The 14,793-nt window shown below is 51.6% G+C and overlaps 1 protein-coding gene across 2 annotated transcripts; it reads left to right on the top strand.

Annotated features, from left to right (window-relative positions):
* The first annotated feature begins 201 nt into the window (after positions 1-201).
* Positions 202-10,268, top strand: FKBP1B (FKBP prolyl isomerase 1B). Of its 2 annotated transcripts, none has more exons than XM_051828516.3 (4): positions 202-410; positions 3,101-3,148; positions 8,511-8,623; positions 9,616-10,268. In XM_051828516.3, the coding sequence occupies exons 1-4, from the start codon at positions 374-376 to the stop codon at positions 9,658-9,660; spliced, it is 243 nt and encodes an 80-aa protein (XP_051684476.1). In that variant the 5' UTR covers positions 202-373; the 3' UTR covers positions 9,661-10,268.
* The last annotated feature ends 4,525 nt before the right edge of the window (positions 10,269-14,793 follow it).

Genomic DNA, 14,793 nt, shown 5'->3' with positions numbered 1-14,793 from the left:
TATGTATTGGACAGATGGCTTGAAGGATGGATGGGTAGATGGATGGATGCATGCATGCATGCATGGATGTGTGGCCAGATGGCCGGGCGAGTGTATGTCAGTCTCGCTCACCACCTTCCCGGGTCAGCGGGTTAAAGCCTGGCCGCGCTGGGGCCCCGCCCCGGCGACCCCACCTTTGCGCGCGGCCCCGCCCCGCCGCCCCCGTGCCGGCGGCCCCTCCCCGCGCAGGTCCCGACTCCAGCCGCACCTCCTCCGGCTCTGCAGTGGCGGCGGGGCGGCGAGTCGAGCGCCTGCGGGGCCGGGGCCGGGCCGAGCCGAGCAGGGGTCGCGCAGCAGCGGGGACCCCCCCGGAGGCGGGGCCTGTGGGACCGCGATGGGCGTGGAGATCGAGACCATCTCCCCCGGAGACGGTACCGGGTGGCCGAGCCGGGGGAGGAGGAGGGGTCCCGGGGCGGAGCCGGGCGGGCGGGGGTCTGATGCCGAGGTGGCCGGGGGCGGCGGGGGTGAGGGCGGAGCGGGTCCCGGATGGGGCGGCGGGAGGAGACCCCCGACGAGACTCCTGGGGTCTCGGAGGCGATCCCCACCTTATCCCTTCGCGCCGCTCACCCCGGGGAGAAGGCGGTGGCCCGGAGGCGGGGTCTGCGGCCGCCACCGCCTGGGGGCCTGGGCCACCCTCGGCTGCTGGAAGCGCTCGTCCAGCCGCTGCTGCTGATGCCCTGGGGCCAGGTTTCATCCCCGCTTCCCCCGCCCTGCGGGTTGAGCGCTGGACGCCTGGGAAAGGACCCTCCCGCCCCTGCGCCCCTCTCCGCCGGGCTGTCGCGCGCACCCCGGGCTTGGCTTTAGGAAGCCGGGGTCAGAGCCGCGCCAGGACACAGGGGCGTTTCCCGGGTCGCCTCCGCGTCGCGCCTCGTCCTCTGCGCCCCTCGCATTCCCCTGTCCAAGTCCCTGGCTGCCAAACTGGAGCCTCTGCGCCCACAGCTCCACCTCCGCCTGGGTGGCCCAGGAGACCGTAGAGTCCGCGAGTGCAACTAGCCCTGCTGACTTCCCCAACTCCCCGTGAGGGTCTGGGCGGACATCTCTTTATTTCTCAAACAGGAGCCCTCACGACTGCAGGGCTGGGGGAGCGAACTTGTCTCAGATGCACTGGCGGCCCCTCCCCAGCAGGGTTTGCTGGCTGCAGGCCAGCTCCCTCCTGAGAGGCAGTGGCCCCGGGACCGCCCAGCCCGCAGCCCGGATCGCCCCTGGGGTGCAGGCCTCTGCCCCCTCGGGGAACGTGGCGCTGCGTCCCAGGGGACACTTGAGCCTCCGGCCTGCTCTGCACTTTCCGACTCACCTCCCTGCCTTCAGTCCGGCCTCCCGGTCTCACTCTCACTCCCATTCAGCCTGAGGACCCTTTTTAAAAGACGTTTTTGGCCATGCCCCTCCCCCAGGCATCTCCTCTCTCCTTTCTCTGACAGGCAGCGCCATCCACCTAGAACTTCCCTTGTGTCTACCTCTTCTCACGCCCGCCACCACCTTTTTCTCCAGCTTCCCCAAGCTGCCTGCAAGTTGTTCAACACAGCACTGGCTCAGCAAATATTTACTGAACACCTGCTGTGTGCTAGACCCCAGGTCCCAGTGGTGGAAGAGGGCTCCTGCCATTTCCACCCGAGCCGACGGGCGCTCCCTCTTCCCGGATTCTGTCCCTTCTGGCAAATTCCTGCTCATCCTCTGGGCCCCCTTTCCCCATCATCTCCCTGACATTCTCCTTGGCTCCCCTGTCACTCGGTTGCCCTCCTCCCCGCTCCAGAGTCCTGTTTATGTTGGCCTGGCCGGTGCCTTGCCTGGTTTTTGCTATCTGGCCCCATGGCATTACATTTATACCTCCCATGCAGACTCCCATCTGCCCACTGCAGCCTCAGATGTCTGCTAGGCATCGCAAGATTGCCACCCCCACGAATCTGTCCCTCCTCAGCCTTCCCAACTCAGGGAACGAAGCCCCGCACCCTCTCCGCCAGCCCGAAGCAGCCACTCCAAGCCTCGTCCCACTTTTCCTACATCCCGGACCCCTGCTCAGTCTGTTTCCCATGCCCTGTCAGCTCCACTTCCCAAATCTATCTCAGATCTACTCTGCTCTCTTCTCTGCTGCCACTGCCTTAATTGAAGCCCTCATCGATTTCTTGTCTGGATTATTGCAACAGGAGCCCATCCATCCTACACACAGCAGCCACGGGGATCTTATAAAATCTTAATTCAGATTATGTCATTCCTCCTGCTCAAAATCCCCCTGTGGTTTCCTGTTGCACTCAGGATTGAAATGGTTCTGGGTCCTGCAGCATCCAACTCCTGCTCCCCCCACCCACCTTGCCAGCCTCCCTGCCCCGCCCGTCCTCTCCTGCCCCTGGTCCATGACCTTGTTACCTCCTCTTCCCAGAATTCTGCTCATCCTTCCCATCCCAGCTCAAAGGTGCCCCTTTCCCAGACCACCCTGGACCACCCTGGACCACTGCTTTTAAAAGGGCACACCCACTGTGTCTCCAACTCATCATTGTGTTTATTGTCGTTAATGCACTTATCACAATCCCTACTTATTTATTTGCTTACCGTTTGTCTCACTCCTTTAGAAAGCAAATTCTAACCAAGTTCACAAAACTGGTCTGTATTGTTCACTGCTCTATCCCCGGGACCAGGCACAGGCCGGGCACACGCCAGGCACTCAGTAACTGTCGAGAATGATTATGTTTGTTCCTCCTCGCCAGCGGTCAGCACTCTGCATTAGAATCTCATACTTCAGTATATTTTCCTAACTTCCTCATGAGTTCATATATCGCGTCCCTGGAATCCAGTCCAGGCCTAGCACGCGGTAAGCTGTCCGTAAATGCTTGTGGAATGGATGAAGAGAAGTAAAGGGAGCCGAGAAAGGGAAAACCAACCAGAGACAGGAGTTGAGGAAGCCAAGGGCATAGAGTTCAAAACCAGGCCAGAGAGCAGTGACTGTGACTTGTGGCCCAGACCAGGCCCAGAGCCCTCCGTTTCTCGGGTTTGCAGGGCAGGGCGGGCCCGAGCTCTGGTCACATTCACACTTGACCATCCCTTCACCCGCCTTCATGTCTCCTTGCAGGGAGGACGTTTCCCAAGAAGGGCCAAACGTGTGTGGTGCACTACACAGGTAGGCCTCCCTCTGCCCGCCCTCGCTCACGCAGGGCTGCAGCTCCCGGCTCCGGCCTGCGGCCCGGGGCAGCCTGCTCTCCCTGCCACCGTCCTTTCTATGGGAATGGGAGAGGGGGCTTGCAAAGGCAGTGCCCCCACTTACACCAGCAAAGGCCACCATGGTGCCAGCCTCTGGGCGAGTCAAGCTCCCCGGTCCCCTTCCCTCTGTGGCAGGCGGGGAGGGGCGGCCTGGCCTTCCTGGATCTGTGCGACGTTTGGAAACCTCCCTGGAAGCTCCAAGAGCCCGGAAACCCCCGACAGACTCCCTTTCCATCCCTCCGCTTCTTCAGAGGGGAGGAAGTTGGCGTCCTCGAATTTCTTTTCCCTTTTCAGAGCCTGCTCAATGCAGCACCTCCTGTGCTGGGCTCCTGGAGGAGGGCTGTGGTGAGGGTGGGGCGAGGACATCCCGAGGCCAGGACGCAGTGTGCGCATGAGTGGTGGAGGGGCTCGTCTCCCATGCGGGGGGGAGCCCACCTCTCTGCTGACCCTCTTGGATGCGCTGTAGCTGAAGGCTCCCGGGCTCCGCAGTGTCCTAGATGGGTTCTCCAGGCCTGCTGGCAGGACGGGTATGAGCAGGTGTTTGTTCCAAGGGGGGTGAGCACTCTGCCTTGTGACTTGCTTCCCAACGTGGCAAACTCGGTGGGTGACAGTGACTTAGCATACAGCAAGCCACCTTGACTCTGGAGACGGATGCAGATGGGGCCATTTTTAGCAGTTCTCGGGGCCAGTGTGAAGCACCAGGATAGTTCCAGGCAGACAGTGTGGATGTTTCCCAACAGTTGTGTTGCCAGTGGCTGACGTCAGCGGGCTGGAGCTGTGTTTTATCTTCTGGTGATGTGGCCTAATTACTGTGGGTCGTCTGGGGCCTCTGACCCAGGTAATTGATTTGTCTGTTCTGCATGTTGTGGACAGACCAGTGTTTATCAAGTTACTGAAACCACAACATGCTTTTGTAGTCTTTTCACGATGCATACCCAGAGCAGGCGATGTCCACTGAACACAAACATCAGCTCTGAGTGATTGGTTTGGGCATCAAACATAGCAGGAGGCCGTATGGGACTTTTGGTGAACTTTTAAATATAAATACACATTTGGCACCGTAGTCAGGACGCTGCTTGGGATGCCTTCATCCCATATCCAAGTGTCTGGGTTCGAGTCCTTGATCAGCTTCCAATCTAGCTTCCTGTCAAGGCACACCCTGGGAGGCAGCCGGTGATGGCTCAAGTATTTTGGGTTCCTGCTCCCTGTGTGTGGGACCCAGGTTGAGTTCTAGGCTTGTGGCTTTGGCCTGGCCCAGCTCTGGCTGTAGTGGGTATTTGAAGAGTGAACAAGCAGACAGAAGGTATTTGTCTCTGTCTTTCAAATAAATAAAAATCAATAAAAAAAAAACTTTAGGAGCAAGGATTGGGCACACGATGCCCCTTGGGACATCCACATCCCAGACTGGAGTGTCTGGGTTCAGGCTCTGGCTCTGCTTCCAGTTCTGTTTCCTGCCAGTGCGCACCCTGGGAGGCAGCAGGTGATGGCTCAAGTGCTTGGGTCCCTGTCACCCACATGGGAGACTCAGTCTGGAGGCGGCAGGTCCTTTTTGCTGGTTCTCTCCTTAAATGCCCACAGAGGCCAAGGCCAGGCCAGGTTAAAGCTGGGAGCTGCAAATTCAACCCACGTCTCCCACACAGGTGGTGGGAACCCAACAACTTGAGTCATCATGGATGCCCACAGGGTCTGTGTTAGCAGGAGGGTGAAATAGGGCTGCCTGCCCCTATCCAGAGATTTATCCTTTTAATCCTGCAGTGTTTCATTGTGAGACAGCACTACAATTTACTCAGCCTTTCTATTGTTGATGAACACTTAGATTACTTACAGCTCTTCATTATAAAAAAGTTTTGCTTTTAACTTTTTTTTTTTTGTAAAGGTCTCATTGTGTTAGAGGTACGGGCTCCATCCTCTGGTTAGCCGCTTTCCTTATGGCGGCCAGGATGTTAGCTCCCCTACCCCTACTTCCTCTTGGCAGGGATAGATGTCTTTACGCTGCACTTAATAACTTGAGGGCTCATCTGTCCTTGGAGGCCCTGAGCAATGGCGTGGCATGGTACTTCCACAAGGCACAGCCACAGGCCCCTCGGCTCTTGTCCCCGAGCTTGCTCACGTTCTTGGTCACTGTGGCCCTTGCTGAGGTGTCTGGCTGCGAGGCAGCTGCTCTTCGATGGTTGCTGTGAAAAGAAGTGTTTGCAGTCTTGGAAATGCCTCTTAGCGCACATACGGGACTACGCCCCAAAGTTCATAGGAAAATGGCGTTAGAAGATTATTTGTGTGCAAAACAGTTTTTCATAAGCAGCATTTTCTGAGGACTTTTTGAAGACCCCTCATGTGCATTGTCTCTTTGGGGCGCATCCCCAAAGAGGGAGTGCTGGGACCTGCTCAGCGTCAGCAGCCCTGCCACGCTCCTCTTGAAAGCGGCTGTGCCTACCTCCTCGTCCATCGGCAGTGGGAGCTCCAGTTCACCAACGGTTGGTATTGTCAGGTTGTTGTTTTATTTTTGGCCCGGTCTGGTAGGCGCCTGGTAACATCTCATTGTGGTTTGGGTTTGCATTTCCCTCATGAACAATGAACTTTCAGGTGCTACTGGCTACTTGGATATCCTCTTTAGACATGTTCAAATTTTCTTCATTTAAAAAGATGGTCTGCCTTTTTCCTACTGATTTATAGGAGTTGTGGTGTTTTCCAGATATGACTTTCTCGTTGGTTATACCTGTTCCAAAAGTTTTCTCCCACGTTGTGCCATGCTGTTTTACTCTCTTAATGATACCTTTAAACAGAAGTGGTTTTGTTTTATTTATTTATTTGAAAGGTAGTTACAGAGAGGGAGAGACAGAAATATCTTCCATCTGCTAGTTCACTCCCCAAATGGGCACAGTGACCAAGGTTGGGACAGGCCAAAGATGGCAGTGTGGAACTCCATCTTGGTCTCCCAAGTGGGTGCAGAGGCCCAAGGACTTGGGCCATTGTCCGCTGCTTTCTCAGGCACATTAGCAGGGAGCTGGATTGAGGAATAGTAACCAGGACTCAACTGGTGATCATATGAGATGCCAGTGTTGCAGGCGGTGGCTTAACCTGCGATGCCACAATGCAGGCCCCTGAACAGTTCTTAATTTCAAGACTTTTCAGCCTATTTCTTTTATGGCTAGTACTTTCTGCGTGCAGTTCTAGAAATATTTGTCTACCTCTAGGACATGTAGATATTCTTCTATTTATTATCTTTTTTAAAAGGATTTTATTTATTTGAGAGGTAGAGTTAAGATAAAGAGAGGGAGAGACAGAGAGAAAAGTATTCCATCCTCTGGTTCACTCCCCAAATGCTGCAACGGCCAGAAGTGGGCCGATCCAAAGCCTGGAGCCAGGAGCTTCTTCCAGGTCTCCCACATGGGTGCAGGGGCCCAAGCATTTGGACCATCTTCCACCGCTTTCCCAGGCCATAAGCAGAGAGCTGGATTGGAAGAGAAGCAGCTGGGACTCCAACCCATATGGGATGCTGGCACCACAGGTAGTCTTAACCCACTATGCCACAGCGCCAGCCCCCAATTATTATCTTATAGAAGCTTTATCTTTCATGAGATTCTTCTGGAATTGATTTTGGTGTGTGGGTTAGATAGGGGGTCAATATTCATTGTTTTTCCCTTATGGAGACAGTTGATCCAGCTACATTAACCCAAAACATCTTCCTTACTTGCTACATTCCAGTGAAATCTTTGACAAATCACCCAGCCATATACTCCTACGTATGGATCTGTTTCTGGATTGCATGGTTTTGGCTGTGCTTGTAACAAGAGATAACTGTAAATGGCCTGATGTAGTGATGTAGATGAAGTCATCTGAAACCTGAAGAAATTAAGGGATGAGAAAGCCAGTCTATAAATGGAGCTGTGAATGTGAGAGCCTATGTGTGTGCATATCCAAGTGCCCATCTTTCCAAGTACGTGTCTGTATGAATGTATGTAAATCTGTGTGTCTAAACACTTTCTTAGCATCTGTTTGGACGTCAGGGCTTTCCTCCTGAGTGTGTGTGAGTGCATGTGAACGTGCATAAGCGTCTTGTATTTGAATATCTTAGCAACCCGTGTGTATGCATGAGCTTGTATTTGATCTCCTTAGCACCCATCTGTGTATCTCGTGTAGCCAGAGAGTTTTCTCCTTTGCCTCAGATAGTGCTGAGGGCAAGAGCCCAATTTATCCTACCAGAAAGTAGGTGAATAAGACTGCTTCCCTAGGAATTAGGAAGTGAACTCATAGATGCTCAGACACTAAGCCGGCTGAACTGCCTATGTTAAACGTGGAAAATCTGAGGCATGGGGAAAGCAGTGATCTGCCCAACATTACCCAGTGAGTTAGCGCCAGAGTGAGGTCAGAACCCAGTGTCGGGATCGCTGGACGCACAGGCCAGGTCTTCCTCTGTCCACAGATCGCATTAGCAGTGTCCACGGGCTACAGGAAGAAGTCAGGGCCTGACTTCATTTCCACAAGCTCTGAGCTTTGAGGCAGGGTCACCAGTGCAGGCACACATCAGGGATGCAGCTGGAAGATGAGGGGTGCTCTGAACTGCTGGAGGGAGCACCAGGGCTGCTCTGGCCTCAAACAGCCCTGACTGTATGGAGGCTGGAGGCCAGCGAGAGACCTTACACTGTTCACTGCAGAAAGGGATGACCTGACCTTTCGAGTTGCACTTTTGGAAACTTTGGAAACCTTGGGAACCTTAGAGGAGGATTCAACCCAAGGCTGGAACGCCTGAGCAGACAGACCTTTAGGCTGAGGAAGTGGCATGGGAAAACTGAAGTGCAGAGGAATTTGAGAAAGTTATGATTTGAACAGGACTCAAGGGGGAGGGAGGGGAGAGTTTAATGCAGGCAGTAGTAGGCACTGGGGAGCTATGAAGTGTTTTAGCAGGGGAGTAATATGATCAGAATCTGTATTTAAAGGAAAAAGTAATCAGCCTGGGTATAGGGTGGAGATAGGATTAGAGGAGTAGGCGTGGAGCACTAGGACTCCTTGGGAGGCTATTGCTGTCCACAGGTGAGATATGACGGAGACTTGGTGAGACCCCAGGGTGGTGGTAATAGAAATGGAGAAGACGGAGTCCAAAGCTGTGTAGGACCTGGTGAGGTGAGGGCAGTGTCAGGGTCTCTTGCATGGGCAGCTGGGCGAGTGGGGAGGAGTGGAGGAGGAGCAGGTTCATGCAAAAGAGGAATTCCATTTCTCGCACCTTGAATCTGAACTGGGAGTTAACTCACAACACTGCATTTCCCACCCTATTCTTGCCTCCACAGGAATGCTCCAAAATGGGAAGAAATTTGATTCATCCAGAGACAGAAACAAACCTTTCAAGTTCCGAATTGGCAAACAGGAAGTCATCAAAGGTTTTGAAGAAGGTGCAGCCCAGGTAGGCTGAGGATACCCATGAAAGGGAGTGGGGATCTGGGCTCAGTACTCTGCATCCAACTCCTTCACCCTGCAGACCCCTAGAGCATTGCCTGACTACCAGAGCATGGCAGCGCCATCTGGTGTCCGCTCTTGGCCTCGCATCCCCGCATGCCTCCTTTGTGTCACTGGGGACTCACCCCAAGTCCATCACGCTCCTAGGCTTGTTTGAAGTAGCTGGAGGCCAGCTGCCTGGAACTGAGACAGCAGAAGAGTTGGGGTGGGTTAGCCCAAGAAAGATTTTTGGTCTTGGTTTTCAACTTTTTTGGAAAGAATTTCAGACTTAAAACACACATATTTTCAGAGACACTGGAGTTCCTATGTACTCTATCCAGCTTCCCCGAATGTTAGTGTCTTCCCTCACTACAATGACCAAAACCAGGACATCGGCATGGACACAGTGTTATAAGCCAACCTATTCAAATTTTTGAATTAATTATTCCAAATTCAGAATTCAAATTCCACCAGTTGTCCCAAGTGGGCCAACAGTGTCTAGTGGTTCCCTGACAACTGTGGAGTCCTGGTTCAGGTTCTTCCTGGTTGTGTATTAGGTCATGTGACAACTCCATTAGCTGGGTGTCAGCCCTCACCACTTTGTGTGGCCTCTTATCTCTGAACTTCTTTAATGAATTGTTCCAATCACCAACTTCAGTGTACATGTGATGTCCATCAACTCTTTACATTTTTGAAGAGTGAGGAACAACTGGGAATAAATGATAGTATTTGGGCCATTGCTTACTGAATAACCAGTAATATTTGCTGGATGAATGAGTTTCAGACAATTTTGTGGGAGCTGTTACCTCACAATCAAGTCTCTGCTATTCTGAGGCAGACCCTGCATTAATTGCAACTCTTAGCATAATTTCTACGATTTCATCTCAGGTCTTTAGAGTTAACCATGAGGATGGTTTGGGGAAATGCCATAGTTATCTCATTTTTCTCTTTTAAATCAAGCTGGGTCCTCTTTCTCCTCTCCCCATCTGCCCCCATCCCTGCTAGATGAGCTTGGGGCAGAGGGCGAAGCTGACCTGCACCCCTGATGTGGCATACGGAGCCACGGGCCACCCCGGTGTCATCCCTCCCAATGCCACCCTCATCTTTGACGTGGAGCTGCTCAACTTAGAGTGAAGGCAGGAAGGCACTCAAGGTGGCTGGAGATGGCTGCTGCTCACCCTCCTAGCCTGCTCTGCCGCTGGGACGGCTCCTCCTGTGCGGGGCTCCTGATCAGTGTGCTAACCTCGCCGCCCCACAGCATTATCCATTCTCTCTGCCCAAGTTGCTCTGTATGTGTTCCTCACTGTCCACAAACGTCCTTGCTTGAGGAAACTTCGGTTGCAGATGGAAACCTTTCAGGTTGTGCATTTTGTGTGATGCATGTAGCAGCCTTCCTAACCACAGGACAGTCTTCTGGTTCGCATAATCACTGCCTTACCTTCACTCAAGCCAGACACACAAGGTGCTCACACATGCAGTGTCCATGAGGTACACAGGGGGACTTGAGCCAGTTACCTTTGTTGTCACTTTCTTATATATCCTGTTGGCTGCTCAACTTAAACGATGTCCTCTTTGGAAATAATGTGTAAAATAAAGGCTCTGTGCTTGACAAACTCCTGTCCCTGCTTATTGTAGGTAGGAAGTACTTTAGGGACCACGGAAAAGTGTATAGGAGATTTCAGGTGGCTAGAGTGATAGCCAACGTATGTGCTCAGCCTTGCTGTCTGCTTTTCAGTAAAATCACCACGGACCCCCTAAGAGCTCTGCGAGATGGGTATTACCTGCCACTCGGCTCCCAGGCCCGGAATTCTGTTAACCAAGGGACTGTACATTATTACGTTCAAATCCAGTAGCCTAGCAATCAAATGTGGGATGTAAGCACCTTGTGTGATTTTGCAATCTCTCTTTGCTTGGACTAAAGTAAGAATGAGCTCCCCTCACCTAAATGGAGAGAGAAAACTTGTGCACCAGAACAAGAGGTGTGCCAAGGGCTTGAAGCTGTACACGCGCTCCCACCAGGAGCTGCTCTGGAAAGCAGGGGCAACCCTGAGTTGTCTTCACATACACCGCTTAGTCTCACCCAGACGAGCTCTAACCCGTGGGGAAATTACTTCTGACCAGAACACCTGGTTCCGAATTGTTTCCACAGACTGCTTACTTCCATCAACACTTACTAGAACTAACTGGAATCCCCGCGTTTATAATCAGCCCACTTGCTGGTGTGGGCTGTGCAGGTCAGAGGGGCCTGGAATAGTGTGGCTGACGGATTGTTTCCTTTCGCTGGCCAGAAAAGCTCTTGGCCAACATCAGAGGTACTGTGTCAGTGCACTGTTTCACGACTGAAGAGCGAGGAGCTGGTAATGATAGTGTTAAATATGTCCCGAATAGGATATGGGCGGGTCATGCCATCTTGGCTCCGTCACTGACCTCTTTCCTCTGCGAGAAGTTCTCGCTGTGCTCTGCGGAGGGCTGAGAGAGTGAGAGGCAGTACTTCAGAGGGAGAAAATGAAACGGGAAAGGGGCGGCAGTGCTTCTAGTCACCCACAGCCAGGTGGTGTTGTCCAGGTCTCCCACGTGGGTACAGGTGCTCAAACACTTGGGCCATCTTCCTCTCTGGGTGTCTCCTTCAGAATATCTGGGTCCCAGCTGCCCTTGGTGACCCAAATGCCTACAATTTCTCAAAACTCATCCTATATAAAGGATATAATGTCTCCTTCTCTGATGCCAATAGGATAACTGAAAATGATACGAAGGGACTATTTCAGGTGTCCACTATGGGGCATACAAAGGATGTCAGTGTACAGTGTTTATAGCCTTGTGGTTCAAGGAGCCACCACCAAGGCACTCCCGCCCCTGCCAAATACAAACAGCTACTCGTTTACACCAGAGAGGATATTAGGTTTTGCAGATAAATTGCGAAATAGCCTGTATCATGGAAGCTCTAAGATGATGGAGAAAATTATAATGCAGTATATGAAAATGCTTACACTGTCCTATGAATGCCACCACATGCTGCTGAGACAGCAATGATGAGCTCTGTGCCCTGTGAGTCATTTTCAAACTTTCAGCCAATGGACTCTGTTCACACACACTCTTTCTTAGCAACTCAAAATTTAACCTACATGAAAGTAAGGCAGCTCCGACACACTGTGTACATATGTAACATGAACACAGTCATCCATGGTGATCTTAGAAGCAACTGGACGCTGGGTGCTCGATTTTACCTCTGTCCTCGGCATCTTCTTGCACAGTGCAGGCTCAATATCTGTCCACTGAGTGAAGACTCTTGTAACTTAACTGGGACAGGCCATACAATTCTGAACAGTACAGGAAAGATTTAAATCTCTTAACTTTAAGGTCATGAAGTTCAGCTGACTCGCATGCTGGACTGGTTCTAACTGCTAACATGAAGAAGTCCCCTTGCCATGAAAGCTTCACTGGAGGCAAGTTAGTGTGGTCCTCAGACAAACCGCGTCCGAGAAGTCTTGCTCCCCTGTGAAGAAGTCTTTCAGACGATGCTTTTACATTTGTAAATATCTACAGCACAATTCCTTTTTTTTTTTTTTTTTTTTTTTTTTTGACAGGCAGAGTGGATAGTGAGAGAGAGAGACAGAGAGAAAGGTCTTCCTTTTGCCGTTGGTTCACCCTCCAATAGCTGCCGCGGCCGGCGCACCGCGCTGATCCAAAGGCAGGAGCCAGGTGCTTCTCCTGGTCTCCCATGGGGTGCAGGGCCCAAGCACTTGGGCCATCCTCCACTGCACTCCCGGGCCACAGCAGAGAGCTGGCCTGGAAGAGGGCCTACCGGGACAGAACCCAGAGCCCCAACCAGGACTAGAACCCGGTGTGCTAGCACCGCAAGGCGGAGGATTAGCCTGTTGAGCTGCGGCACCGGCCAGCACAATTCCTTTGTAATAAGAATTCATAAAAGCATCCACAGGAAAGTCACACACTGATGGCTCCTTTCTTACTGCTCACCCTACTTAGAAACGACCCTTTCTGTTCTCTGATAGTGCTTTCAAACCACTCAGACGTAACAATAAATAAGACAATGATTTCTTCATTTTCAACAGTCGGCTTGGAAGAGGGTAAAAGAAATGTAAAATACCCTATTTTCTTAAAGTACTAATAGATTTCCAAGCCAAAAGCATTTAAAAATAGATGTTTTTTGGGCCGGCGCCGCGGCTCACTAGGCTAATCCTCCCGGTCGGGGCGCCGGATTCTGTCCCGGTTGCCCCTCTTCCAGGTCAGCTCTCTGCTGTGGCCAGGGAGTGCAGTGGAGGATGGCCCAAGTCCTTGGGCCCTGCACCCCATGGGAGACCAGGAGAAGCACCTGGCTCCTGCCATCGGATCAGCGCGGTGCGCCGGCCGCAGCGCGCCGGCTGCGGCGGCCATTGGAGGGTGAACCAATGGCAAAGGAAGACCTTTCTCTCTGTTTCTCTCTCTCACTATCCACTCTGCCTGTCAAAAAAAAAAAAAAAAAAAAAAAAAAGATTTTTTTGTCCACTCAAATGATTAAGATTCAATCCTTCAGGGTCAGCGCCACTGCTCACTAGGCTAAGCCTAGACCTGCGGCGCCGGCACACTGGGTTCTAGTCCTGCTCAGGGCACCAGATTCTGTCCTGGTTGCTCCTCTTCCAGTTCAGCTCTCTGCTGTGGCCCAGGAGTGCAGTGGAGGATGGCCCAAGTCCTTGGGCCCTGCACCCGCATGGGAGACCAGGAGGAAGCACCTGGCTCCTGGCTTCGGATCAGCGCAGCGTGCCGGCCGCAGCAGCCATTTGTGGGGTGAACCAATGGAAAAAGGAAGACCTTTCTCTCTGTCTCTCTCTCACTAACTCTGCCTGTCCAAAAAAAAAAAAGAAGAGAGATTCAATCCTTCAAACAGATTTTGGGTTCCAGTTACACACAAAATTATTCTAAGTTTTTAAATTGGTCTATGCCTCAAATATAAAAAGAAAACTATACCTTTTTCTTCCCAAGCTGCCAAGTTATGATGATGTGGTAATAACCATATTAATTCTGTGTTATAAGAACTCCTAAGAATGAACATTGGGTATTTTATTTATGACAAGGATTTACTATAAGCTAAGGTCTAAAATATACACATTTGTTTAATAACTCAAGGCTACATAAATACAATCTTAGACTTTTAACACCCAACTCCACTGCCTAAGCAGCTTGCTCTCCAATTTCTAACAATGCAGTATCATCTGAATGGCCATTTCTAGAAGAGACCTCTTCTTTTTAAATATTTATTTTGAAAGTCAGTTACGGAGAAGGGGAGATAGTAGACATCTGCCATCTACTGGTTCACTCCTCAGATGGCTGCAGCAGCCAGTGCTGGGCTAGGCCAAAGCCAGGAGCTTCATCCAGGTCTCCCACATGGGTACAGGTGCTCAAACACTTGGGCCATCTTCCACTGCTTTCCCAGGCCATTACCAGGGAACTAGATCAGACGTGGAGCAGCCAGGACACAAACCAGCATCCACATGGGATGCTGGCATCTTAGGCAGCGGTTTTACCTACTATACCACAACACCAGCCCCTGTTCTTAAGGACAAGGTACCCACACTGTAAAAGGACTGTAATAAATTACAGAGTATTAAACAAATATACAGGTCTGCTTATACTTATTATACTGGGGCTGGTACTGTGGTGTAGCATGTTAGCCCGTCACCTGTAATGCTGGCATCCCATAAGGGCTCCAGTTCGAATCCTGGCTGCTCCACTTCTAATCCATCTCCCTGCTAATGCGCCTGGGAAAAAGCAGAGGAGGATGGCCCAAGTCCTTGAGCCACTGCACCCTTGTGAGACACTTGGATGAAGCTCCTGGCCCAGCCCTGGCTGTTGTGGCCATTTGGGGAGTGAAACAGTGGATAGAATCTCTCTCTTTCTCTGTCTCTCCCTCTGTAACTCTGCCTTTCAAATAAATAAAACAGATCCTTAAAAAATCATAAAATAAAAATTAAAAAATACTGTTACTATTACAGTAACTTTATATGTAAGCACTTTATTCATTCAACCAATATAGAGAGCTTTGGTTTCCCTACCTGCTACAGGCAGATAATCTACCTTCACTGAGTTATGAAGATTTTATCACTGATGGACACTCGATGAACAACTCTATAACAAGTCCCGTGA

This window comes from Oryctolagus cuniculus, chromosome 2, assembly GCF_051225735.1.
Source record: "Oryctolagus cuniculus isolate XC-2025 breed Fujian yellow rabbit chromosome 2, ASM5122573v1, whole genome shotgun sequence".
Taxonomy (NCBI): Eukaryota; Metazoa; Chordata; class Mammalia; order Lagomorpha; family Leporidae; genus Oryctolagus; species Oryctolagus cuniculus.
Note: the sequence above shows the minus strand (reverse complement) of the source record. Positions and strands in the feature narration are given on the sequence as shown.